Source organism: Phocoena phocoena, chromosome 20, assembly GCF_963924675.1.
Source record: "Phocoena phocoena chromosome 20, mPhoPho1.1, whole genome shotgun sequence".
Classification (NCBI taxonomy): Eukaryota; Metazoa; Chordata; class Mammalia; order Artiodactyla; family Phocoenidae; genus Phocoena; species Phocoena phocoena.
In genome coordinates this window covers 44958380-44986109 of record NC_089238.1, presented here as the reverse complement: position 1 = coordinate 44986109, position 27730 = coordinate 44958380, and the positions used below count along the sequence as shown (strand labels likewise).

The 27730-nt window shown below is 37.8% G+C and overlaps 1 protein-coding gene and 1 non-coding gene across 3 annotated transcripts in view; both read right to left on the bottom strand.

Annotated features, from left to right (window-relative positions):
• The window catches only part of AP1G1 (adaptor related protein complex 1 subunit gamma 1), an 81066-nt gene that overhangs the window by 11913 nt on the left and 41423 nt on the right, over positions 1-27730 (bottom strand). The window contains exons 4-20 of one of the 2 annotated variants that reach the window (XM_065899742.1): positions 25117-25258; positions 23148-23244; positions 21896-21972; positions 21029-21037; positions 17999-18094; positions 17456-17536; positions 17157-17255; positions 13465-13520; positions 12271-12384; positions 9756-9896; positions 8964-9018; positions 4186-4308; positions 3925-4014; positions 2961-3088; positions 1742-1846; positions 689-830; positions 370-496 (exon numbers count right to left, since the gene is read on the bottom strand). In XM_065899742.1, the coding sequence (XP_065755814.1) occupies positions 370-496; positions 689-830; positions 1742-1846; positions 2961-3088; positions 3925-4014; positions 4186-4308; positions 8964-9018; positions 9756-9896; positions 12271-12384; positions 13465-13520; positions 17157-17255; positions 17456-17536; positions 17999-18094; positions 21029-21037; positions 21896-21972; positions 23148-23244; positions 25117-25258 (1682 nt within the window). The remainder of the gene's footprint in view (positions 1-369; positions 497-688; positions 831-1741; positions 1847-2960; positions 3089-3924; positions 4015-4185; positions 4309-8963; positions 9019-9755; positions 9897-12270; positions 12385-13464; positions 13521-17156; positions 17256-17455; positions 17537-17998; positions 18095-21028; positions 21038-21895; positions 21973-23147; positions 23245-25116; positions 25259-27730) is intronic. The other variant, XM_065899743.1, reaches the window with a different exon arrangement.
• Positions 11913-11998, bottom strand: LOC136141563 (small nucleolar RNA SNORD71). Its single transcript, XR_010657739.1, has one exon. It is a non-coding gene; the product is annotated as a small nucleolar RNA SNORD71 (small nucleolar RNA).

Here is a 27730-nt window from a genome sequence, read left to right as displayed (position 1 = left end):
CTCTCCACTCTCTACGAACGGCCACAGTTCTTGGAAACTAACCATGAGTAGAAAGAAACCTAGAAAAAGTAATGTATTTCTTGGGATGTATTTCTTTTCTAACCTGAGACAGTCCTTTCTATCTTAAAATGCTATGAGTAATTTACTCTCCAAAAAATCAAAAATTAGACTTTAAGGAGTCCCTATTAATTATCTCCAGAGTATTAGTATGGCAACATATCCCAGATGTTGTGAAGACTCTTGCTTTTCACTTAGCCTCTCCCATCTTCAACTGTTTCATGTGCTAGATAGAAAGGCTATGTTCAGTACAGTTTTTCCCTAAGGCCCTTATCCCTAACAAAGCATGAAATAACTCTAGTCTGGCCTCACCTGTAAGGTTGATGTCTCCCAGCAAATCAAGAAGTTCTCCACCAGCAGAAGCTGGTTTGCTTGTAGGTGCAGTTGGAATAACGGGTGTTATGTCATTTCCTCCCAACAAATCCAATAAATCATTGGCCTAAACAAGGAAATAAAGTCTTATTCATTAGTCATTGCCTTATCTGTATCTGATGCAAAGCCCTTTCAACACTTAAAAATAAGGAAGAGAACCATCAATCAATCCAGGAACACTGAAAGGTATCAGCTAAGAGATAGGTTCTAAGGAACTATAAGATCATGAAGATCCCCAGATAAGCAAGGGAAAAGCTACCTGGCTGGTGGGCTGTGGCCCAGAGGGTGGTGGCTTGGTCTCTAGAGGAGCTGGTTCTGTCTCTCCATTTGTCTGCACAATCTCAGTAGGGCCATTTGTGGTTACTTTTTCCATGACAGGCATTCTCTCAAGCAGAGCAGACCTGAAAGAATCTGAAGTGGTTAAATTCTAGGCAGTTAACCTAGCTTCCCTACCCAAAACAATCACTGTAACTATATTGGAGCCAAACATGTAGAGACATCTCCCCTCCCCACATCCCAACACAGACACTAAAATAGAAGCTGGATTACAAGAATACATGACCCAAATTCCTGGCTGGATTAAGGGCAGGCAAGAAACAATGAATGGACAAACTGTCCCTCTAAATCCCGAGACACTGGGAATTCTCAGTAATAGAGAAATTGGAATGAAAGAACAGCAAATAAGTACGTATTAGAAGTTTCCAATTAAGAAGATACTGGGGCTTCCCTGGTGGCGCAGTGGTTGAGAGCCTGCCTGCCGATGCAGGGGACACGGGTTCGTGCCCCGGTCCAGGAAGATCCCATATGCCACAGAGCGGCTGGGCCCGTGAGCCATGGCCGCTGAGCTCGCGCGTCCAGAGCCTGTGCTCCACAACGGGAGATGCCACAACAGTGAGAGGCCCACGTACCGCAAAAAAAAAAAGAAGATACTGCATAACAGAAGAGGGAAAAAAGATACTGCATAACGGAAGACACTGCACACCAAAATGTTAATAGTAATGATATCTGAATGCGATTCTCTTGAGAAAAAAACAACTCCCACTTCTTCACCAAATAAAATGGAAAATGAAGCAAACTTTCTCTACCAAAAGAAAGGTGAGAAGGGGACTAAAGGAACATAGTTCACTTATTTCTTTAGAGGCTAGGCAGAATAGAAGATGGACAAAACACAAGGGGCCAAGCAGTTAGAACTAAACAGAGTTGTGAAGTCCAGCTAATAAAGCACGAGGGATGAATCTCCTTTACCGGTTTATCGTGACAATTTGTTTGAGACGCTAAGAGGCACATGCATTGTTTACTTTCTTTTACTTACCTCATATGGTCATATTTCTTAAAAAGTGCATTATATTCTACTGCCCTCTGCTGGAGCTCCACATCAATGCTGCTTCCATAGATGGAAACCACTTTCTTAATTCGGCTTTGGGATAAAATGACAAACAAATTCAAATACCCAAAAGAAAGTTCATAAACAAGCAGAGAGAATAATGTTTGAAACAGAGGGTTCTGGTTACAATTTTGAAATGCTCTTTTCTTAATGTACATAACTTTTCAAAAACAAAACACTTTTCCTTTATGTTCATTCATCTGACATAGAGCTCAAGACGATCATACTTATTACCATCATACTTATTCTAGTTGTAATACTAGATTTTGTCTGTTAAATATCTCATACCCTAAAATTTGCTAGACAAAAGTACCGATTATTAATTTGCTACAAAAGAATAAATTTATAGTGTTCACTCTCTTCTTTAATAACTTTAAAATAAGCTTTTATCAACAAATGGGTCATGGCATCAGACTTCTTTCAACAAAAGGTCATTACCTGACACCAAATTCTTCTACTTCACAATTTAAATAGTAAAAAATACCATTCTTCACAAGGCTTAACATTAAAAATTAAAGCAGAGGGCTTCCCTGGTGGCGCAGTGGTTGAGAGTCCGCCTGCCGAGGCAGGGGACACAGGTTCACGCCCTGATCCAGGAAGATCCCACATGCTGTGGAGCGGCTGGGCCCGTGAGCCATGGCCGCTGAGCCTGCGCTCCGCAACGGGAGAGGCCACAACAGTGAGAGGCCCGCGTACCACAAAAAAAAAAAAAAAAAAAAAAAAAAAAATTAAAGCAGAAGGTCTAAGAGAACTAAGTTTAAATATGCTTGGCTGGGAGACTGATCCAAGAATTGACTTTTCGTCAAAATAGTAAAAAAAAAAAAAAAGCAAAATTTTAAAGAGTTAAACACCAAAACCTTCACAATTTTCTTCCTATTCAGACATCTCAAAATATTATAATAAACCAGAACCCTTATATGGGAAAATAACTTCGCTACTTTAAAAGAGAAAACAGGCATGGGGGATGACAGGGAGCAAAGTATAGATAAAATAAGGATTAACCATGAAATGATGATTGTTATTGAGGAATAAAGGTATATGCAATTGATTTTACTATTCTACTTTTGCTTTTGCTTGAAATTTTCCATAATAAAGTTTTTAAAAATTACAAAACAACATGTTCACCCTACTTTTTCTCCATACTCACTTTACAGTACAGGTGAATCGAGTAGAAAGCTTCATAATGGCAGTGAGGGCATAACCTCGTGTCACTGAGGTGGACATATTAGAGATTAGGACACTTTCTAAAATATCCAACACTTCATCCTCTGTTACCTGTGCAGAAAAAAAAAAAGACAATGTAAGATGAATTTTAACTGTAAATATCTACATCTGATATTAAGTCACAGGATGTCACTAGAAAGACAATCCTGCCATCATCATTACCAAAGCTTCTAACATAATCTGTGCTTTGTCAGGGTAACTGTACAACCTAACCCACCAACCAGAAGCATGTAGGAGGAGGTAAAAAGGATGGAAAATACCCATTGGGGGCTGAGAGGCATTTTATGACTTTCAAAGGCAGAAGGAGAGGAAGAAAGGGAAAAGATACATAGAGTTAAAGTGTTGTTGCCACAACTTCTCTGAAATCCAGTCCTTTAATGAGCAAATGGAAACATGGATACACTCTCATTTCTTATCAGCCAGAGGGTAAGAGAAACAATGTAAGTCAGTCTGATGGGATGGAGGGTAGGTCCTAAACGCAGTTTTAATATCTCACAATGGCCCAGTAAGTTCCAACTCAAAAATCAGCAGGTTTTCCAATGTAATTCTGGAATTGCTTCTTTAAAAGGTTTTCAAGGGGGCTTCCCTGGTGGCGCAGTGGTTGAGAGTCCGCCTGCCGATGCAGGGGACGTGGGTTCGTGCCCCGGTCCGGGAAGATCCCACATGCCGCGGAGCGGCTGGACCCGTGAGCCATGGCCGCTGAGCCTGCGCGTCCGGAGCCTGTGCTCCGCAACGGGAGAGGCCACAACAGTGAGAGGCCCGCGTACCGCAAAAAAAAAAAAAAAAAAAAGGTTTTCAAGGAATCAATCTCAACTGATTAAACACTACTCTCTTAAAACCAAAAACATTGTTTTTCCCCCTCCTTAACCAAGAGTGACAAAGGGTACCTGAATAGGCTCTTCCTCTTCACATTGGCCAGACACAAGAAGATCTCCATATTCACCTATACACCAGGCAGCTACTTGCACCAAAGGTTGCTGTCAAAAGAAAGTCACCGTTTGTCAAAGATTTCAGTCCTTTAAAGGATTAATACAAATCACAGGTCATCTCATCATAAAGGTCAAAACTGAGGCACCTCTAGAGTGACAGTAGTAAGAGCATATCAGGAAAATAAAGGGCAATTTCCCCCCAAAAGTGAAAGTACTTACCTGAGAATAATCACCAAGAATTGCTTTGTACAAGCGCTGGACAGTATAGGCATGCATCTCCACACTATTGGTTATTAACTGGATCAAGTTGGGAACTGCATCATCACGAACATAGCTTCCTGCCTAAAAGGAAATGCGGACAGTTACCCCTAGAAACACACAGTAATAATAAGAAATGTTAGCTAGTATTGTTGCTGTTCAAAGGAGACTACTACAAAACACCCTCAAAGATAAAGTCGTTTCCAATTCTCATGTTCATAAGCAGTTCAAACTTCAAAGTCTTTTTTTTTTACTGGAGTAGAGTTGATTTACAATGTTGTGTTACTTTCAGGTGTACAGCAAAGTGAATCAGTTATACATACACATATATCCACTCTTTTTTTAGATTCTTTTCCCATACAGGCCATTTCAGAGTATTGAGTACAGTTCCCTATGCTCTACAGTAGGTTCTTATTAGTTACCTATTTTATATATAGTAGTGTGTATATGTCAATCCCCATCTCCCAATTTATCCCTCCCCCCTTAAAGTCTTATTTAAATGAATATTCTAAAGTTTTAAGATTTTATAAAAAATAAAAACTTCTCTTTGTCCAAAGTAAAAAAAAAAAAAAGTTTAAAATTTAAGAAGCCTTCTCTACTCAAAACAGGTAAGGTCTACGATTACAAAAATTTAAGAAATACATTCACTGGGAACTTAATTACAACAACCTCTCCCTTCCCACAACTCCCCAACACAGGTGTTAAAATCACATGAGCTAGCTATAATAGTCACGCTACTCTGGGGGATGGAGAAAGGAGTATACATGAACAGTTCAAAAAGGCTTGTTAAATAAGATGAGACTGAAATAAATAGTAACTTTTAAAAAACCTGAGTTTAGGGGACTTCTTTGGTGGTCCAGTGATAAAGAATCTGCCTTCCAATGCAGGGGACGTGGGTTCGATCCCTGGTCGGGGAACTAAGACCTCACATGCTGCAGGGCTTAGAACTAAGCCCGTGTGCCTCAACAAGACAGCTCACATGCTGCTAACTACAGAGCCCACGCACTCTGGAGCCTGCGTGCCACAACTAGAGAGAGAAAACCCGCACACCACAACTAGAGAGAAGCCCTTGCACCACAGTGAAGAGCCCACACGTCGCAACGAAAGATCCCGAGTGCCTCAAGAAGATCCTGTGTGCTGCAACTAAGACCCGACGCAGCCAAATAAATACATAAATAAGCAAACAAATAAAATACCTGAGTTTATTCACACTCCTTTAAAAACTAGTTTATAAATATAGAACCAATAAGTAGTCCCAGGAATAGGAAATATTTTGTATTTAATTATCCACATTAAAAAAAAAAAGAAAACCTTGATCTCTTTATTGTCCTCTTGACTAGTGGAATCTTGAGATTTACAACCACAAAAACAAAATACAGCTATTTAACCTATGAGGAAACTAAATTTTGGCCTTATCAGAGCATGATGATAACCAGGCTGCAAAGGACATATAAACAGTGGAACCTGTGCCTAATATCAGCCCACCTTGGTCAATCTCCCATTACTGGACAGAAGAGTTGATCGGATTTACAAGACTGAGACCAGGCCTACCCATGTGTACTTTAGAGAGTAAAAAGACAAAGAAAAAATCCTAGGTGGCTGGGATACCCACTCCTGTTAAGAAACAAAAAGACAGGGCTTCCCTGGTGGTGCAGTGGTTGAGAGTCCACCTGCCGATGAGGGGGACACGGGTTTGTGCCCCCGTCTGGGAGGATCCCACGTGCCGCGGAGCAGCTGGGCCCATGAGCCATGACTGCTGAGCCTGCACGTCTGGAGCCTGTGCTCCGTAACGGGAGAGGCCACAATGGTGAGAGGCCCGCGTACCGCAAAAAAAAAAAAAAAAAAAAAAAAAAAGAAACACAAAGACAGAGGGAGAAGTTTAGGGAAATGGTCAAAAAGGAAAGGTGAGAAGCTAAAAAGCAGGTAATTAGTGGTGTGACTTAGATATTTACATTCTTCCCTACTAGGAAAAAGCAGAGTGTTTTGTTCTATTATTTCTTTTAATAAATTTATTTATTGTATTTATTTGTTATTTTTGGCTGCATTGGGTCTTCATTGCTGCGAGCCAACTCTCTCCAGTTGCAGTTAGTGGGGAGCTACTCTTCGTCGCGGTGCACGGGCTTCTCATTGCGGTGGTTCTCTTGTTGCAGAGCACGGGCTCTAGGCGCGGGGGCTTCAGTAGTTGTGGCTCGCAGGCTTAGTTGCTCCATGGCATGTGGGATCTTCCTGGACCAGGGCTCGAACCAGTGTCCCCCTGAATTGGCAGGCAGATTCTTAACCACTGCTCCACCAGGGAAGCACAAGCAGAGTGTTTTAAATAAGAGAACTCATCAACATGATCTAATTGACATTTATAGACCACGCCATTCAACAACAGCAGAATACACATTCTTCTCAAGCTCACACAGAACATTCATTAAGACAGATCACATTCTGGGCCATTAAAAATAAATTTAAAAGAACAGAGGGACTTCCCTGGTGGTCCAGTGATAAAGAATCTGCCTTCCAATGCAAGGGACACGGGTTCGATCCCTAGTCAGGGAACTAAGATCCCACATGCCGCGTGGTAACTAAGCCCACGCACCACAACTACTGAGCCTGCACACCTCAACTAGAGAGCCTGAGTGCCACAAACTACAGAGCCCACATGCTCTGGAGCCCACGTGCCACAACTAGAGAGAGAAAAACCCAAACGTCACAACTAGAGAGAAGCCTCTGTGCCACAACTAGAGAGAAGCCCAAGCTCCGCAATGATGAGCCCCTGTGCCACAACAAAAAGATCCCGTGTGCCACAATGAAGACCCAATGCAGACCAAGATAAAAATAAATAAATAAATATTTTAAAATAAATAAATAAAAGAATAGAAATCATGCAAAATTAAACTAGAAATAAGTAATATAAAGATGGCTGAAAAGTCCCCAAATATTTGGAAATTAAATAACACACTACTAAATAACACATGGATCAAAGAAAACATCGGGAACAGAAAACTATAGACCAACATCTCTCATGAACACAGATGCAAATATCCTTAAAAAAATTAGAAAATCAAATACAACAATAATGCATTAAAAAACCTATATGTCACAACCATGTGGGATTTATTCCTGATATGGAAGGCTGATTCAGCATTCAAAATTCAATTAATATAAGCCAACTATACTTCAATTAAATAAATAATTTTAAAAAAAATCAATTAACTTAACCTAGCACATCAATAGGCTGAAGAAGAAAAATCATATGATCATATAAAAAGAACATTGATTGGAAAACCGAAAAGTTGGAGCAATTTTTTAAAAAAGGTTTTGATTTCAATAAACATTTTTCTTCAGGAGCTCTAATTTTTCCCTTCTTTTGAGCCTTACAAAAACCATCGTATTTTTTGTTAGAATATAATTTCCCAATTAAGTATACTGACTTTTAAACTTTTACAAAATTAATTCATTGTAGGTAAACTATTTAATTGAAATTTTTTAAATTTCAATGGTATCATTCCCTCCTACAGATGTTTCATAATTTACTTAACCCATGCCCATTTGGAGACTCCTGGTTGTTTCCAGCTTTCCCCTATTATAAATAAGATTAGGATGAACACTTCTATAATATACATTTTTGTACAGTGTCCTTTTACTTTTCCAGCAGAAAGTCCTAAAAACATAATTAATAAAGTACTGCCTGTTCTCTATTTTCTAACTAGCACTAGGAATTAGATTAAAAAGTATGACAAGTGAAAAATGACACCTCACTTTTATTTTATTTACTATCTCTTTAAGAGTAAGGGTATTTTTCACTGTTAACTAGTCATTTCTTCTTTTGTCAAATGTATGTTCAAATGCCAGTTTTTCCTTTAGTGTTTCACTTTTTCCTATTAATTGTAAAGTATTTATAGATTAAAAATATTAACACACTGTCATATGTTACAATGGTCTTTCCCCTAACTGTCATCTTTTAACTTTGTAGATTTTTTTTCCCTTCTGCTATACAAGTTTTAAATTTTAATGTGGTCAACTCTGTCAACGTTTTTTACTTCTGGTGACATAATTAGACATAGATAGTTATGCCACTACATTTTCATTTTTACTCTTAAATCTCTAATCCCTGTCTATTAATTGATCAACTGAGAAGCTCCAAAATTCTGGAAGACTACCAAAGAAAGGATATTCTATAAAATCATAATTTAAAATCCAGAATTTAGCCATTCAAAACATTCCAATGATTTCCTATCATATTCAAAATAAAATCCTAACTCCTGTAAGGCCTTATAGAATCTAGCCCCTGCATCAAGCTTACCATTCTCTGCCTCTGTCACTCTACTGGCTTCACTGGCCTTCTTGATGCTCTCCAGACAGGTCAAGCTTGTTTGCTACCCTAGGGCTTTGCAACACTTACTGCTCCCTCTGATTTGTACACTCTTCACCCAAATCTTTGCACAGCTCCTCATTTAACCAAGTTCTCTACTCAAATGTTACCTCCTCTGAGTGACCTGCCCTATTCTACCTAAGACACCTGGCCCACTGCCCCATATCCCATCCTCTTCTGCCATCAATATAGTCCCATATGCTACTTTAGTATTTTTCATAGCATTTTCCCCTGCCTGACAAGAGAGTGTTACATATTTCCCCATGAATTTCCTACCTCCCCCACTAGAATATAAGCTTCATGAGAACAAGGGCTTTGTCTGACTCATTAATCGACACATCCAGCCCTTAGTATATGTTGACTTAAGAACACTACTTACCGTTGTCAGAACGCGCATAATTGTGTCTATATGCCACCGTTTGGAAGGTGCATACCTGAGAAAATAATGGCACTAGGTGAAAACACTGGAACCTATAAACTAAGCTCTGCTCAGTGACTTTCAAAAATCCTGTCCTACAGCATTTTTTAGGTTCACAGGTTAAGTGATTATATCTGGACCCATTTCACCTTCAAAACTAGCAGCAATTCCCATTTCAAAGGGTGATGAAGTGGTACATAGTCAAATTCAGATGTTCCATGTAATATGCGATAGGAGTTGCTGAGCTGAGAACTGGGGACTCTGTTTCCAGTTTTTCAGAAAATAAATCATAAAGTCAGGACAGGAGAGGATAGAGAAGAAAGAAGAAAAGGGACTCTTCCGAGACCCAGGCACACCAGGACTAGAAACTTGCTCCCTTAAATTCACAGTGAAAAGAGGTGAAACAACCATACTACCAAAATCTTGAGGTACTTCTTCCTAAAAGTTTTACACAGAACCACCATCCAGATGCTGTAACTTTTCTATTCTTTTCATCAAAAGGACATCATAGATGAGAGGTTAAAGAACAGATAAAAGAGGAGATTTTATAAAAGTGGGATTATTTTGGTCTTAGCATAATGCTTAACATTAGATACTGGCTAGAATGGCCTTCTCAAACCTAATTTCTAATGGGAAGCCTGAAATAAATGTTACATGTTTAAACATGTTTACAACATTTCCCCCATGTTTTAAAGATGCTTTCCAAAAAGTTCCAAGCATTTTTTACCAATGAATATAAAAATTAAATCTTACTTTTCTGCAGCAAGGAAGATTCCAGATGCACAGTCTGCTTTAAATTCTGGCTCACATGAATCCAGAAAATAAAGCAATTCCTTCATCATGCCTCGAATATTATTCCCATTTACCAGGGCAAAACTCAATTCCATTGCACGCCTTGCAGGGGGGAGGGAAAAAAAGTTATGATATTTACAGTGGGAATGAAACAAAGACCCAGTATGTTGTCTTTGAACACCAAGCACTAGTGGATGTATTGATGTCTTTGCATGATCTTATCATCCCAATCTTTGCACATGAGATAACCAAAGTTATCAAATTTATTTTGAACGTTCATTAAACACTTTTCTTCAAAAATCCCCAAGAGATATACTACTAAAGACCAAAAATGCAGTTTGACTTCAGCAATCTATTCTATGAAGCTGAAATTTAGAATACTTAAAAGGCTCAAAAAGAGAGGCAACAAAATTATTACCCAATGATAATACCTCTGCATTATTCATTAAAAACATGATATATAGTCACCATACTCTCCTTTTATTACATCCACTTTAGTCCAAAGATGATGTAACATAGTTTACATCAAAAGGTACATAGAAGAGTAGAATAAAAACAAACCTTGAGAGCTAAGTGAAATAAGTTAGAGAAAGACAAATATTGTACAGTATCACTCATATGTGGAAGCTAAAAAAAGCTGAATGCATAGAAACAGAGACTAGAATGGTGGTTGCCAGGGTCTGAGGGGTGGGAAAAATGGGGAGATGTTTGTCAAAGAGCACAAACTTCCACCTATAAGATGAATAAGTTCTGGAGATTTAATGTATAGCATGATGGCTATTGTTAATAACAATGTATTATATACTTGAAAGTTGCTAAGAGAATAGATCTTAAATATTCTCACCATGAAAAAGAAATGGTAAGTATGTGATAGGATGCAGGTGTTAACTAATGCTACAGTGATAATCATTTTGCAATAGATAACTGTGACAAGTCAATGTGATGGACATCTTTAACTTACACAATTATATCTCAATAAAGCTGGAAAAAAAACTGAAAAAGAGAATAAGAGCCATGAAAAGGAAAAAAAGGGTATGTGCTATGAGAGCAAATAGGAGTTTCTAAAACCGCCTATCAAATTTGGCAATGAAGGCAAATACGGACATGTTTTACATATAAAAGTTATAAGGTTACTACAGGCATCTTTTCACATTTGGTCAATAATGTCAAACATGGCATATAATTAACTTTCAAAAATCCCAATTTAATAATACTTTCATCTTAGTTAATCTACAAGCAACAAAAACTCAATCCTTACAGAAATGCAATAATAACTAATTCTTACACAGTGCTTAAGTACTTTACATATGTTAATCCAGTTAATCCTGCACATAACCTTTTGAAGTGGGTGCTCTTGTATCCACATTTTGCATATGGGACAACTGAAGCACAGGAAAGCTAAGTAACTAGACAAAGTTTATTAAGGGCAGAGCTAGGATTTGAAATGAGGCTTTCTGGCTCCAGAGTCTAAGCACCTACTGTTATATAGCCTGTCAAAGAGACCCAGGTTTTACTTTTGAAATGCAAAGCCCAGTCATGAGCTATACAGAAACAACACAATAGAAGTCAGAAAGTCTGATTTCTATTCCCACGTCTGCCATGTCCAAGGGGTAAGGTTTGGAGTGAGTCATTTGATTCCTTTGGTACTGTATTTTAATCTGTTAATTGGGGATGGAAGTAATTGCCTAGTCTCTCTTACTGGCTTGCTCTGAGAACCAACTGAGAGTGCTTATAAATTCTTTGCAAAGCACTATGTAAAAGTTGTTATTACTGACTCTAGGTCTTATCTTTAGTTTGCCCAAGCACTTAGCACCTGTTCTCTGCAAATAAAAGGAACACAATTATCAATGAATGTTTGTTAAGTGAATAGTTTCAGAGATCATTTCAAATCTAATTTTTTCTGGTTTGAACAGTAAACCAAAAGTTCACTGAGGCCAACTATAACTAGGTTTTACAAACAACTACAGTTATTCTAAGACGAGAACCAGTAGAATTACTACATCAAGGAAAAAATATACATGCCTTTTCTAAGTCCTATGTGCTGCCTAGAAGTCATTCCTAGATGCACTGTTCTAAGAAACACGGCCGCCTCTAGTATCTTGAAGTACTGTGAGAAAACGTGTGCTGTCAGCAATTTGAGTTTCAGCATTGTGATAAAACACTCAGCCGATGGATCACTCCGTATTTTCATCCTCCAACACACAGAACACAGTACCTCTGTTGAGTAAACATATGCCCAGCTTATCTGTACCTGTTTTACTCATCAAAGAACCAAGGACAACTTCAGTGTGCACTTCAGTATTCCGTACTGGCCTCTTTCATTAATCTAAACTTCTCCCTGCCAATCCTTTCGAAAAAAAGGATTTACTCTGTGAAAATAATGACTAAATACATAAATGTCTACATTCTCCCTCTCAAAACTATTACAAAGTTATCAGGTGATGGGTGGGGAGCAGAATTTTCAATAATCTGTTACCGTTTTATTGAGACATCCAAATCTTTTAGACAGTCCACAATGGTACTTCTGTGCCTCTGTACTGCGTTATGATCTGTCTGCACAGTCTTCAACAAAGATGTTAAAGCTACATATCTGGATGACATAAAGTTGCAGAAGAACAGAATTAAAATGTAAAATTCAGGATAATTCTCTGCTTAACAACAAAGAAGATGTCCAATGACTAAGGGAAAGCATACATTGTTAAATATTTAAAAGACAAGACAGATTAGTGAGTAAAATGGAAACACAGTAAAGCCATAAAAAATACCATAATCTAAAGCTGTGGCAACCAGAAGCCTTGGATTTAGATTTGTATTCATGGTCAATTCCATTTAAACTTCTAAAAGTGACTGACTTGATTCTTCCAAACTCTTTCAAATAGTACAACAAAATAAGTATATAGTATGCCTTTTCAGGCTGTCTGAGCCCCAAAACACAAGAGGAAATTATTTCAATTTTACCATTTATATTTCCTCTGCTTTTGTTTGATACCAGTACCAAAACTGCCCCTGCAAAAATTTGAGTTTATGATCCAAGTATTTAAAAATTCTTCTGGAAGGAGAAGATAATTTAGGGTACCATAATGATTATTTCCACATTTTTTCAATCGTTAACATGACAAGAAAGAATAGAAGGTAATACTGATAAATTCATCCACTTTAAAAAAGTAGCTGGAGTTCACAAACATGTTCCAGGTTTGCAACTGAAATGTTATATTTTTCTTCTTAATTTAGAGCAGGGGTCAGCAAACTACATCCTATATGCAAAAACCCAGCCCTCTGCTGTCTGGTTTGGTAAATCAATTTTTATTGCAATACAGCCATGCACATCATTTACACAGTCTATGGCTGCTTTCACACCAAGAGGCAGAGGTGAGTAGTTGCCAAATAGACCTTAAGGCCCATGGAGTCTAAAATACTGACCATCTATCTGGTCCCTTACAGAAAAAGTTTGCTGACTCCTAATGCTAAAGTATAAAGAGGACTAAAAATTAACTCATGAGGCAAATACTTAAATTCTTATCAAAACGGTTTTAAGACCAGACTAAAAATAAAAATCCTGAGTTGAAGTTCTAGATATGTCACTCAATACATGTGTGATCTTGAGCAAAGTCACTCTTGAGTACACTGAGTTTATAATAGCCAGATACAAGACGTTTTTCAGTTGACTTACCTAATATTCTTGTCGTTGTTCAATAAGAAACGACCCAGGATATTTATGGCTAGGACCTACAGAGAAACAGCATAACTTAAAAATTTAGGAAAATCAAATATCTATATTGTTTAAGGGTCACTTTCTGGCCTCTGATAGGTGCAAACTATTTAAAGGTGGTAGTTTAGTTAGTACTTCTATAGATTGCTAGCCAAAAAAAAATTCTGAAGGTAAACTCCTAAAACCATATTTTACTTCTGCTGAAAGATTGTTTTAAAGTTTTTATATCGTTAGCAGAAAAATAATATTGTTACAGCCTCACTGGAGGGAAACCTGGCAGTAACTATAAATATTTAAAATGAGGAATTCCCTGGTGGTCCAGTGATGAGGACTCTATGCTACCACTGCAGGGGGCATGGGTTTGATCCCTGGTTGGGGAACTAAGATCCCGCATGCCACATGGTGCGGCCAAATAAATAAATAAAAGCTACAAAATGAAACTGTATCCTCTGCTTCAACAATTTCACTTCTAGGAATTTAGCTGACAAATGTACTTGTACATATGCACAAAAATCTACTGCAACACCATCTATAATCACAAATGATAGGAGAGTCCATTAATAGCAAATTTGCTACATGTACTATGGCACATCCATACAACGGAATACTATGCGACCATTAAAAAGAATAAATCCTGACACATGCTGTAAAATGGATGTACCCTGAAGACATTATACTAAGTGAAATAAGCCAGACACAAACACCCCATATTATATGATTCCATTTATGTGAAATGTCCTGAACAGGCAAATCCATAGAGACAGAAGGTAGAACGGTGGTTGCCAGGGGCTGGGGACAGGCAATAAGGGAGAGTTATTGTTTAATAGGTACGTAGATTCAGTTTCGGAAGGCCAAACAGTTCTGAAGATAAATGGCTGTGTAGGTTGCAAAACAATGTGAATGTGCTTAATGCCACTGAACTACAGAATTAGAAATGGTTAAAATGATAAATTTTATGTTATGAATATTCTACTACAACCTTTTTAAAAATGAGAATGGTCTCTATACATGAATATAAACTAGCTCCAACATAATGTTTTCACTTAACATGAAATGTGTAAGGTGCAGAACAACCCAGATGACAAAAAGAACTATACACAAATACTGTAGTGTAGTTAGTAAATTTGTTTCTTACAAAGCTATGGCTTAGCAATTATTATACTAATAAATGGTTGAAAGAATGAATAAATTCTTGAGGGAGAGTTTTTCCTTATAGAAGAATTCCAATTATTTAATGAGGAAAAAATGAGGGAAATAGAAAGGTATCATTAGAACACCACCCTAGTAACTGTTGCAGACAAGATCCTCTGATGGGTACTGAAATGGTGGGTAAAAGTCTGAGGAGAACAGAGTATCTGCATAGTGTCAAAGTGTTTCCTCCAAAATATTATAATTACAAAGGGGAAAAAAACAATTATACAGTGGAGAGACACCACCTTAACCAAAAGATCAAGCTTAATATCACCAGTAATGAGACAAACAGATAGCAGGTACCTCCTGATATGAAGCTGAGAAGGGCACACCACTTCTGTGGTAGTCTTGCCAAAAAAGCATAACCTCAAACTAATTATAAGAATGTATCGGGGGCTTCCCTGGTGGTGCAGTGGTTGAGAGTCCGCCTGCCAATGCAGGGGACACGGATTCGTGCCCCGGTCCGGGAAGATCCCACATGCCGCGGAGCGGCTGGGCCCGTGAGCCATGGCCGCTGAGCCTGCGCTCCGCAACTGGAGAGGCCACAGCAGTGAGAGGCCCGCGTACCGCAAAAAAAAAAAAAAAGAATGTATCGGGGTGGGGGGACTTCCCTGGTGGCACAGTGGTTAGGAATCCGCCTGCCAATACAGGGGACACGGGTTCGAGCCTTGGTCCAGGAAGATCTCACATGCTGCAGAGCAACTAAGCCCATTTGCCACAACTACTGAGCCTGCGCTCTAGAGCCCGCAAGCCACAACTACTGAGACCATGTGCCACAACTACTGAAGCCCCGTGCCTAGAGACCGTGCTCCAAACAAGAGAAGCCACTGCAATGAGAAGCCTGCATACCGCAACGAAGAGTAGCCCCTGCTCGCCGCAACTAGAGAAAGCCCGCATGCAGCAACAAAGACCCAAAGCAGCCAAAAAATAAATTTAGAAAAAATTTTTAAAAAAAGAATATATCAGGGACTTCCCTGGTGGTGCAGTGGTTAAGACTCCGTGCTCCCAGTGCAGGGGGCCCGGGTTCAATCCCTAATCAGAGAACTAGATCCCACACGCATGCCACAACTAAGAGTTCGCATGCCACAACCAAGGAGCCCGCATGCCACAGCTAAGACCTGGCACAACCGAATAAATATTAAAAAAAAAAAAAGAATATATCAGAGCCAAATTGAGGGACATTCTACAAAGTAACTGATCAGTACTCTTCAAAGTGTCAAAGTCACAAAAATGAAGGAAAGACGAAGGAAATGTCATAGATTGGAGGAGACTAAGGAGACATGACAATAAATGCAATGTGGGATCAAGGATTAGTCATCAGTAGAAAAACTGGTGAAATCTGAATAAGGTCTGTAATATGGTTAACGGTACTGAACCAATATTAACTTCTTAGTTTTGATAATTATACTACAGTTATACAAGATGCTAACATTAGGGGAAGCTGAGTGAACGGTAATATTGGACTCTGAACTATTTTTGCAACTTTTGTGTAAGTCTAAAATTATTTTAAATAAAAAGTTTTTAAAAGTGGGATAGACAAGAAATACACATGTACAGACACATTTAAATATGGATAAAATATCTCCAAAAAAAAGTACATTAGAAAATGGTGAGAGTAGCATTAACACATTTACACTACCAAATGTAAAACAGATAGCTAGTGGGAAGCAGCTGCATCAGCTTGGTGCTTTGTGACCACCTAGAGGGGTGGAGTAGGGAGGGTGGGAGGGAGACACAAGAGGGAGGGCATATATGTATACATATAGCTGATTCACATTGTTAAACAGCAGAAACTAACACCATATTGTAAAGCAATTATACTCCAATAAAGATGTTAAAAAAAAAAAAGAAAATGGTAACCGTATTTCCCACTAGAAAAATTGAGAGTCTACACGTGAAAGCTACAGACAGACATCTTCCTCCCTGCATACCTTTTGTACTGTTTGAATTCTTTTACTTTGTGTTTATTTCTCAAATAAAAATTTAGAGAAATGAATTAACTCAAATATCATGTCTTATTTGAAGTGATTGAGCCCAACTCAAATCATGGCTCTAAAAAAAGCTCATTCAGAAATGCTTCCTTGGGACTTCCCTGGCGGTCCAGTGGTTAAGACTCCCCGCTTCCAATGCAGGGGACATGGGTTCCATCCCTGGTCGGGGAACTAAGATCCCATATGCCACATGGTGTGGTCAAAAAAGAAAAAAAAAAGAGAGAAAGAAAGAAATTTTTCCTTCACTTAACATTGTCTATGTATCTAACCATACCTAAGCTCTTCCAATTTCTATTATAATCAATATTAAGCCTTCATTGGAGAAAATGATACTTCAGATACCAAAAAAAAGCACTATACATTCTGCATCATTCTTTACTAAAGTTAATTTCCAAATGGAATTCATTTCCAAAATCCAAGTCAATTATTTTAAATAAAACGTTTAGAGAAGAAAAGATTAAAAAGACTTACTCGCAGTCCACTCTCTGACTTAATATCCATGATAGTCAAAACCGTTTCATAAAGAATAGCATTTCCTACATTTTTACTAGTCTCCGTATTAGTGGCAACCTGAAAAGACACAGAGGGTGTTACAAAAGTGACAAAACAATGCTTCCAAAAAATATCCAGAGGTAACAGGAGACATTTTGTGACTGATTACAGCCACCAATGAGAAAACACAAATAAAAACTGCTCCACATACTCACAATCATTCTACTCCTTGCTTTACTAAAATGAGTGTTTACTTAAATGCAAGTTTAAGTACTCACCTGTGCTAATATATCATTCATAGCTTCACTTGAGTCATCATCATTTCGTCCTAAAATTCTTAATAACCGCAAAATTCGTACCTAATATGCAAAATACGACAAATGTCAACAAATTCCGCCTGGCACAAAGGAACTTTGCTTGATATGAAATTCAAATAACTTAAATGAAGTCTTAGATTCCAATAGAAATGGTAAAATTCAAACAGAAGAAATTTAAACATTATCTTTAGAGAAGTTATATATGGTTCTATGTCTTAGTGAAGTTATTAGACAACCCACACTTTGACACTTCACAGCCAGAGGATACCACCACCTGCAGAGCTGTATTATATTGGTAAATCAAGTCTCCATGTAGTATACGATTTGACTATTACAACTATAATTTTACCCTATTAATCTCATACAGAATTGTGTCACTATTCATTTGTTAATGTAATTAGTTTAATCAATTAACTACCAAATCTCTACCCAACACAAACATAAGAGGAAGGAAAAATCTATTCCAAAATATATCATTTATCCAAAACTTTCTTTCGACCTCACCTGCAAAAAGGGGTCACTGATCCCAGAAACATCATGTTCTGGTGAATATCCGGACATGATGAGGTTCTTTAGAATACGAACTAACTGGGGCACAAGCTGGGGGGAAGAGAGATGCATCAAAAAACAGTGAACATCAAAGAATTTCTCATGAATAGGCAGGTAATTTGACTTAGAAAAAGGATGCAAGGGTCTGAGTCCAAGCAAATTCTACTGATACAATATACTAGTATACTGTTGATGTTTGATAAATATAACTTAGGAGCATTTTGGCCAAGAACTCAAGAAGGAATATCTGAATTAAAAACAAACCAGATATTTTTACTCCAGAGTTATACATGCAAAGGTACTATAAATAACAGTAGGTTAGAAAGCCTCTGAGAACCAAGTAAAACAGGTACCTATGGGGCATATTGCATTTCTACTTCTATAGGACTTGACACACCAAGGTTGCACAAATATATTCAGTTTTTAATACATTCAACACATGTGGATATAAAATGTTACCACACCCAAAATACTGGTGATTTTATTAAAATTATAGTCTTAAAACAAACTATCTCAAATAGAGAAAAAAATTCTCCCCTCTTAATATTTGGCTAGTTATATCCTTTTTGAACAAACAACAGGGAATACAAAAGCCTCCAACACTGACTAAGTGGAAAAGACACATGAAAAATTGTATCCTTCACTTTAGGAAGACAGCAAGGCCATGAATAACGTCCTTTTCCTATTCTTAACTCATATGACACAATTTTAGGTAAAATTTAATTTCAGCACCTAATTATACATTTGTTGCCTGTCTTATCTCACTGATGAAACTATACATTCCCTATGGTCAGAATGCCCTTCTTCTTTTTTTTAAATTTATTTATTTATTTTTGGGTGTGTTGGGTCTTCGTTTCTGTGAGAGGGCTTTCTGTAGTTGCGGTGAGCCGGGACCACTCTTCATCGCGGTGCGCGGGCCTCTCACTACCGTGGCCTCTTCCGTTGCGGAGCACAGGCTCCGGACGCGCAGGCTCAGCAGCCATGGCTCACGGGCCCAGCCGCTCCACGGCATGTGGGATCCTCCCAGACCAGGGCTCGAACCCGTGTCCCCCGCATTGGCAGGCGGACTCCCAACCACTGCGCCACCAGGGAAGCCCTGCCCTTCTTCTTTTTACTCTGTCCATTAGACTGACTGACAGCACATAGTAGAGGCAATTTTACTGCCAAGCTGAACTTAAAAATGCTTTAAATATTATCATTCATTTCAAACTCTGTTGATCAATCATTTAAGGTTAAAACCCTATTCCAAAATGTTTTCCACAATAAGAACATTTCCAGTCTCTAACTTCAAACTCAATTTAGCTATATAAACAATTCTAATCACCTAACATTAAGAAGTGTCCAAAGCAAACTGAATCCTATCTCTTTTGGAGGCAGTCAAAACAGCCCCAACTTTGCTGCAACTCAATTATTTTTTTCTCATCGTATTTGGATTCCTCCCTACTCTCCAATTCTAAAAGGGGATCAAGACTGAAACAAAAGCCAAGCTCTGCCCAAGGTACACACTCAAAACATTTACAACACTAAGTCTATTGCTAAATACAAGACAACATAATCTGTGGGAATTTAAATAAGTTTGGCCATAACACTTCAATTAAGCACTTCATAAGTCACCTAAACAAAAATCTAATTTGGACAATTCCAAGATTAAAACAAATCTAAGCTATAATGACCTGTAAATTCTAAACAGAATCCTCATTAAATCTGTCAACTGTGGACAGATTCATATTAGAGGTCAGAATAATATAACTGTATAAACTGCTTTAAAATGTAATAAAACCAGGATCATCTAATTACCAAGCTCTGCACAAAAAGTAGCTCGCCTTGCATACTTCCCAATGGTCTCCTTTTTTGTACTACCCATATCCTCAATTACTTTTTAAAATCTGGTTTCTGGGGACTTCCCTGGTGGTCCAGTGGTAAGGAATCTGCCTTCCAATGCAGGGGACACAGGTTCGATCCCTGGTCAGGGAACTAAGATCCTTCATGCCGCAGGGCAACTAAGCCTGTGCCACAACTACTGAGCTCACGTGCCTCAATGAGAGAGCCCGCATGCCACAAACTACAGAGCCCATGCAGCCTGGAGCCCGCGTGCCACAACTAGAGAGAGAAAAACCCGCACACCACAACTAGAAAGAAGCCCATGCACCACAATGAAGAGACAGTGCACCACAAAGAAAGATCCCACGTGCCACAACTAAGACCTGACGCAGCCAAAAAAAATTAATTATTTTTTTTTAAAAATCTGGTTTCTCTCTCAGAGAAGTCCTTTTTCCTTCAGCTATTAAATTCACACCACATAAGAGCACCCCGGGACAAAAAGCACAAATGTCTAAGTGTTCTGCATACAAATTCCTGGAACCCAGCTTTATTTTTCCGACAAAAATGCAAGTTACTAAAACTGATGACAAGACAAACAAAATAAAATGACAAAGGGAAAGGCTGCAGCCATGAAAATCAGTTGATGCCCACCCAGTCTACCTCAAAAAAATTTTAATATTCCAAAACTTCAAGGCAAGATTGAGGGCAAGTAAGGGGGAAATTAAAGCTCTAAGTCTGAACTGAAAGTTCAGAAGTACGTACGGAGCTTTTTAAAGCATGGGGTTACCCACACGGCTCTAAAATATCTGCTTCAAGAAGAAGCAGTGTTTGGTGTCAAGGATCCAAACTAATCTGGAACTGCCATCACCAATGGGAAACTGCTCAAAGTTTCTCAAGTGAAGACAAAGGAAAGGCAGAGAAGGAGGCTTACAAATCAGGAAAGGCTGCAACTGAAATCCAAGGCTGACTTTGGAGTCAGGAGTTTAAGTGACAAGACAAAACCTGGACTAGGAAGTTAGCCAAAAATGCTAGGACAAATTACATAGTATTAAGCACAGCTTCAGCATTAGTAAATTTTTAAAAGCCACATTTGTGGATGGATACACAAAAGCCACTAAGGACCTAATGCCAGCATGCACCATCTAAAAGAGGGTTAATTCTTACCTTTTCATTCTAACATACAGCAGGATTCCAAACAGACAACAGGAACAAAACATACAAAGCAAGCATTAGGGACAGATACGGGCCTCATACTATTTTATAATAATTTAATCAATACATGAACATCTAAGGGGGCAAAAAAGCCTCCCCAAAAAAGAGCTGCTATTAGAGCTTCACTAGATCTAAAGTACAAAGTAAGCCCAATTTATGGAGTGATCAGCACCCTATAAAAGGAACTGAAATGCATGTAATTACCCAGAGAACAGTCTTTCTCTGAGTCCTCCTTACTAGTCCCTTCTAAACATAAGTGGAGAAAAAAATTTCCACTTTAGAATGCTCTAAGAAAGGGAGGGAGGGACTTAAGAAAGCTAGAGACTTCCATCACTGGAGTCACCACAGCGTAAAATGAATAGTGGGGGACCCTATGTTAGGTAAAAGTAATGTCAAATTTCAGTTTGCAGTTTTCACCTTTTAAAAAAAAAAATTACCTGCCTTAAACTACATACATACACACATACACACACACACACACACACACACACACACACACACACTTCCTGTGTGTAATTTGACCTCAGGCTACATTTCCTAACTTCAATGTGAAAACAGCAGGTAAAGCACATGAGAGACTGGTGTGTCTGCCAACAATGAGAGAAGACTTCTATTATGAAAGGGAAAACACTGCACTATTGCCAGTTCTTATATGCCTAAATCTGGCTTCCAGCCCTACCACACAGCAGGGCTGTTTAAGTCCTTTATTCAGCTCCACAGCTTTCTTTCAAAAGAAAATTCATAGGTGAGAAAATCATGTACTTTTCAGGAAAGCCATTTTCAATCAAGAAAGGCTTAGATATACAGAATGGCACCTACCTTTCTGAAATGTGCAAGCATGTCTGGGCTTCGCTCACACATTTCTGTGAGGAGGACTACAGAAGTGTGAAGGACACCTGAAAGAAAAGAACCAATGAAAACTAATAATGAGGCTATATTATTCAACTTCATAGTACAGGGCTCTGAGTTTTGAAGGTCAATTCCAAAAGGATAGCTGCTATTTTTTTTTAATCTCTCAAAGAATCTAAGCATTGAGGTGAATACAAAGAAGGTATTAATAGATACCTCCTGATTTAATACTGGTGATGTCAATCAAAACAGAATATTCTAAAGTTATATGACCAAAATAATTGCTAAAAAATGAGAACCAATACACATGTCTCTACATTTGAGAATATCCATAAAGACATGCTCCTAGTCAATATAAACTGGACATCACCTGCTCCAGACTTAATAAGCTCTTAGCTGAGTTTTGATAGATATTTCAAGAAGAAAAATCTTACTAAGATTTTAAATTTCCAGATAAAATATACGAAAAACCCAAGGTAGTTGTGAATGACAAAGTAAATTTGCTTGGTCAAGAGTGAGTGAAAAGAATCACACCATACTTTTCACTAAATAATAAATAAGTACCCTAAACATTCATTTGTTCAACAAGTATATTTTGAGTCTTCTAGGCACTGGACTGCATTAATCAAATTAAATACACGTTAACATTTTTTCTCTTAGCATTTAGGACACAAGAATTTTCTTCACTCAGAACTTGTTTCACTGACTTCAAAATAAGAATAAAATGCTCAGTAAAGAACTGCCACATTTCATTTAATTTCTCTCAAGCTTTATAAAAATATATCTGGGTAACCATTACAAACTCCTGTTACAAGTAACCTAAAAGTAGTTTCACAACTCTTACACTACTATGGCAAAGCAATAAAAAAATAACTTTTTCTTCTATTATAAAATAGCCAGGAAATCAAAGGGTTTTACACATGAAAATCAAGGCTAGGATCACTTGTAATTACACTATTACTTAATATAGTATTTTTAATATAGTAAAAGAGGACCAGAAATGAAAAACAACAAGCTTACTGTAAAGGAATCAATCTCTAATTACAAAAACTAGGATATGGGAGTAGAAGAGAGATTCAACCCATTAGCCCTTCCTGGAAAAGTGTCCAAGCACAGTAGAAAGGTGAGTCCACTGCATGAGACAGAAGGCCAACACTGCCTGAAGCCTGTTCTCTTTCCCCTTCTCCCTCAGTACTTCATGAGTGCATCTAAATCACATTACCATGGTTCTTTTCATTCAATAAATTTTTTGTTGCTGGTAAGAACATCTCCATAAGTTCAGGAACCTTCCTGATGACATGAACAGCACAAAGTGCTGCCTATAAAAAACATAAAAAGGACAAAAGAAGATTTATTTCGATTAAGTCAGGACAACCAATCTTATAAACAACAAAACCTTATCAACTAGTTCACCTACATGAAAAAAGAAAGGACTTAGGTATCAGATTTATTATTTATCATTATCAGACTTATTAGTTATTAACTGGTTAGGGCTTTCCAACTTATGCTTACTGCATTAACGAGAACTTCTAACTCACCTGTCTCTTCGGTCATATATTACCAAATAAGTAGACAAAAGCTTTCTCGACTAGACCATGGTTAAACACAAACTTATCAAACGTGCTAAACATAATTTATGTGGAGTTTTGCAAAGTAAAAAATAAAGACTTCCATCTGTGATAATCATTCTTCTGAGTAAAAAGACCAAAAGGTTTTATAAAAACATTATGCAAATGAAAGATATATATACTGCAGATGCTTTAAATCTGCTGCTGCTTTTAATAATACCTATACTTTCCCCAATTCACTCTCTACTGAAATCAAGAAAATCATTTGAAAGTTACTTAGGATCTTAGTTAAACGCCTCTCAGTTAGCTAGTCTCTACTGAAGAAACTTGTTCACAGGAAAGAAAGGCATTCAAAGACTGATTTTGGTTAAACCCCCCCACCCCTGGCAAAAGGAACCATAACTACTATTTGTTGGAATTGAATAACATAAAAGTTTAGATACATTAACAAGAAAAGATTTCAGCTAATTCTTCCCATGCTACAGTTGGGGGAAACAATTTTTTTCCTAATCTGTAGGAATTATTTTATTTAATAATTGTTAATCTTTATTAATATTTATTTAATCTTTCTGAACAAGAGCAGCCCACACATTTTTTAAGAGAAAAGACTGGCTTTGGTCTATAGCCATCATTAACAGTACATGATCCTGGAAAACAGCTTGGCCCTTTCAACAGCTTTGTCTCACACCATTAATACAGAGGCACAATAAACACCAACCAGACAATATTATGTGACTCACTTCTAAAGTCCTAAATTTTACCCTTTGTTTATGAAGGTTTTAGGATTCAAGCACAATGAAATAACAACAAAATGTTTATATCAACAAATAAAAGCAAATAAGTGAATAAGATCACTGTCTTCCATTACTATTCCATTTAGATATATCAGTTTTAGGAAGTATGTTCTAAATCATTCCCTAATAATTATCTAGGTCCCAATGGAACTGCACTTCCAAGATTCAAAGGCCCTAATACAAAGACATGGGCACTAAAATAAATTTGTAAAGATCTGTTCATTATCACTTTGTTTAATACTGTTTAGAATCAGGTAACTTAGGAAGTAATTAGGTATGCCATCTAGGGTCCAATAACATTTGCTTGTTTATAAATCATTTCCTTGAAAAATGACGAATTAAGAGAATTAAAGTGTTCACAATCACTTATTAATTGGAGAGTTAAATAGCAATAAAAAAAAAAAAATCACCTCCGGGCTTCCCTGGTGGCGCAGTGGTTGAGAGTCCGCCTGCCGATGCAGGGGACACGGGTTCATGCCCCGGTCCAGGAAGATCCCACATGCCGCAGAGCGGCTAGGCCTGTGAGCCATGGCCGCTGAGCCTGTGCGTCCAGAGCCTGTGCTCCGCAACGGGAGAGGCCACAACAGTGAGAGGCCCACGTACCACAAAAAAAAAAAAAAAAAAAAAAAAATCACCTCCAAAATTAGTATAAAAAAAAGATTTTGATTTATAAACAACTGATTCATATATAATCATTTAAAATACATTTACTGCACAGGGAAAGATAAGTTATATTATCATTTGAGCTTTCAAATATGAATAATCTGCCTTCTCATCTCCATAATACTCCCTAATCCAAACGCATACATTCGGTTTCATGGAAAGTTACCTTTTTTCTTAAGTAAGAGTTGGAGGTTTTCAGGAGTTTCTCTACCTCTCCTGCAAGATCTCTGCACATCTCTGAGGAGCCCATGCAGCCGAGGGTACAAAGTGCTAGCCCCTGTACATATTGCGTGCTATGATTAAGATCACTGCAAAAGAAAGAAGGTGGCAGAAATGAACATGCCCTGCCTGGTGCTCCCCATGAAGAAGCTTCACAATCTAACGAGGTAGCTCTGAACGATTCATGATTTCTCTAATATGGAAAATATTTATTAGGATTATTTTTGCAAAAAGTGTTTATTCTAACTTTATTACAAATTACAACACAAGAAACTGACTGACATTCTGTTCTACATGCTTGCAACCCAATGTTTCCAAATACCAAAGCAACATAAACTGGACAACATGCTATCTGTTGGATGTTAAAAGACAACTCTCTTTAGGAAACTCAGCAAACCACTGAAAGTAAAAACTAGCAATGACAGAATACGAAGCACAACTGTATATTTAAAAGATTTTAATATGCTCTATTACTAACCACAAAAAAAAGTAATACAGTAACCAAAACCTTAAAAAAAATCAGAAAACAATCTCTACTGCTAGAGCATTTAAGATGACTTAAACATCACAACAGAAACACTCTATACTATATACTCTATACTTGGGGCTTCCCTGGTGGTGCAGTAGTTGAGAAATCTGCCTGCTAATGCTGGGGACATGGGTTCGAGCCCTGGTCTGGGAAGATCCCACATGCCACGGAGCAACTAGGCCCGTGAGCTACAACTACTGAGCCTGCGCATCTGGAGCCTGTGCTCCTCAACAAGAGAGGCCGCGATAGAGGCCCGCGCACCGCGATGAGGACTGGCCCCCGCTTGCCACAACTGGAGAAAGCCCTCACACAGAAACGAAGACCCAACACAGCCAAAAATAAATAAATAAATATATACTCTATACTTAAACACTGTATACTCTAAATACTATACCATAAGGTCTCTGATCTTATGATATAGTATTAACCTTGATGTTACATTAATTTTTACACTATTTATTCAAAAGAAGAAAAAATTAGTAACTAAAAAGATAGCTAATTAAACCATCATAAACTAAGCTAGATGTTTACAGTGAGGCTCAGTATCTAGTGATACAGATACAAAAAATTCTATTTCTAACAGGCATTGATTACTGTACAAAATTATTTCTAAACCAGCCTGAAGTATACTTTCAGAAAAGCTGAAATATTAAAAGCTTGAACCACTAAACTCATTTATATATTATAACCAACTCTTACCATTCAGAAGCTGAATTATTGAGTTATGCTACTTCCACCAGCTTCAAGAGCATTTAAAAATCGTTTAGCTCAGTGGTTCTCAAACTGTGATTAAAGAATCTCTGGAAGTCCCCAAGGCTGTTTCAGGGGGTCCACGAGATACAAACTATTTTCACAATACTAACTCATTATTTGTCAGCTTTACTGACACCTGCACTGACAGTGCAAAGGCAATGGTGGGAAAAACTATGCAATGTTAGCACAAATCAGGGCAGAGGCACCAAATAATAGTAGTCACTGAATACACTGCCACACACTTAGAGTGAAAGAAGGGAGGGACAGAGGGAGTTTCACTTAATACTGCTCATGACAAAGCAGTAAAAATGATTAGTTTTATTATACCTTGACTCTTTTTTTTTTTTTTTTTAAGCCACGCCACACGGCTTGCAGGATCTCAGCTCCCTGATCAGGGATTGAACCCGGGCCACTGCAGTGAAAGCCCAGAATCCTAACCACTAGGCCACCAGGGAACTCCCATATACCTTGACTCTTGAGTGCACATTTTTTAACATTCTGCGTGACAAAATGGAAAGTATGCATAAAGTACTTCTGATGCATACTGGAGTAAAGTGGCAATCTCAGAGAAAAGCACTTGTGTATTTCTTTCATTTGCAAGCTAAACTACAAACTAGCTACTTTTAAAATGAACATCATTCTTATTTGAAAAATAACTGACAACTATAATTATTAAGATGTGATTATTTGCCAAACATTTTCTTGAAGAAGAGCCAAGTAACCTTATCACTTCAAGAGCAACAAGTGACAATATTTGTTGCCAATGATAAAATCTAAGCTTTGAAGTGAAAATTAGAATTTTGGAATATTTTTATTGCCACCATGAACCTGACAGTCTATCAATACTTTAAAACTCAGTGAACCAATTTTCTCCAAATGCTTTAAGCATGATGTTTAAAAAGCATGCAAGAGTAAAAGGTTCATTCAAAGTGTAAGACAGACCAATGGGTTTTAATATAACAAAGAACCAAACTTCACTGATATGGTTTCAGACTCCACATTGTAATTAACCCTAAAGAAACTACCACTTATGGAGTTGTGATATACTATCATAGAACATTATCCATAGTTAATCTGAAAGGTTATTAAAGTCCTCTTTCTTTTTTAAACTACATTATCTGTGAAAGGCTAGATCTTCTTCATATACTTAATCAAAACGTAACATAAGAAACTGAATGCAGAAGCAAATATGAGCATCTAGCTTCTAGCTTCCATTAGGTTAGATATTAAAGAGATTTACAAAATTGTAAAATAATGCCATTCTTCTCACTGAAATTGT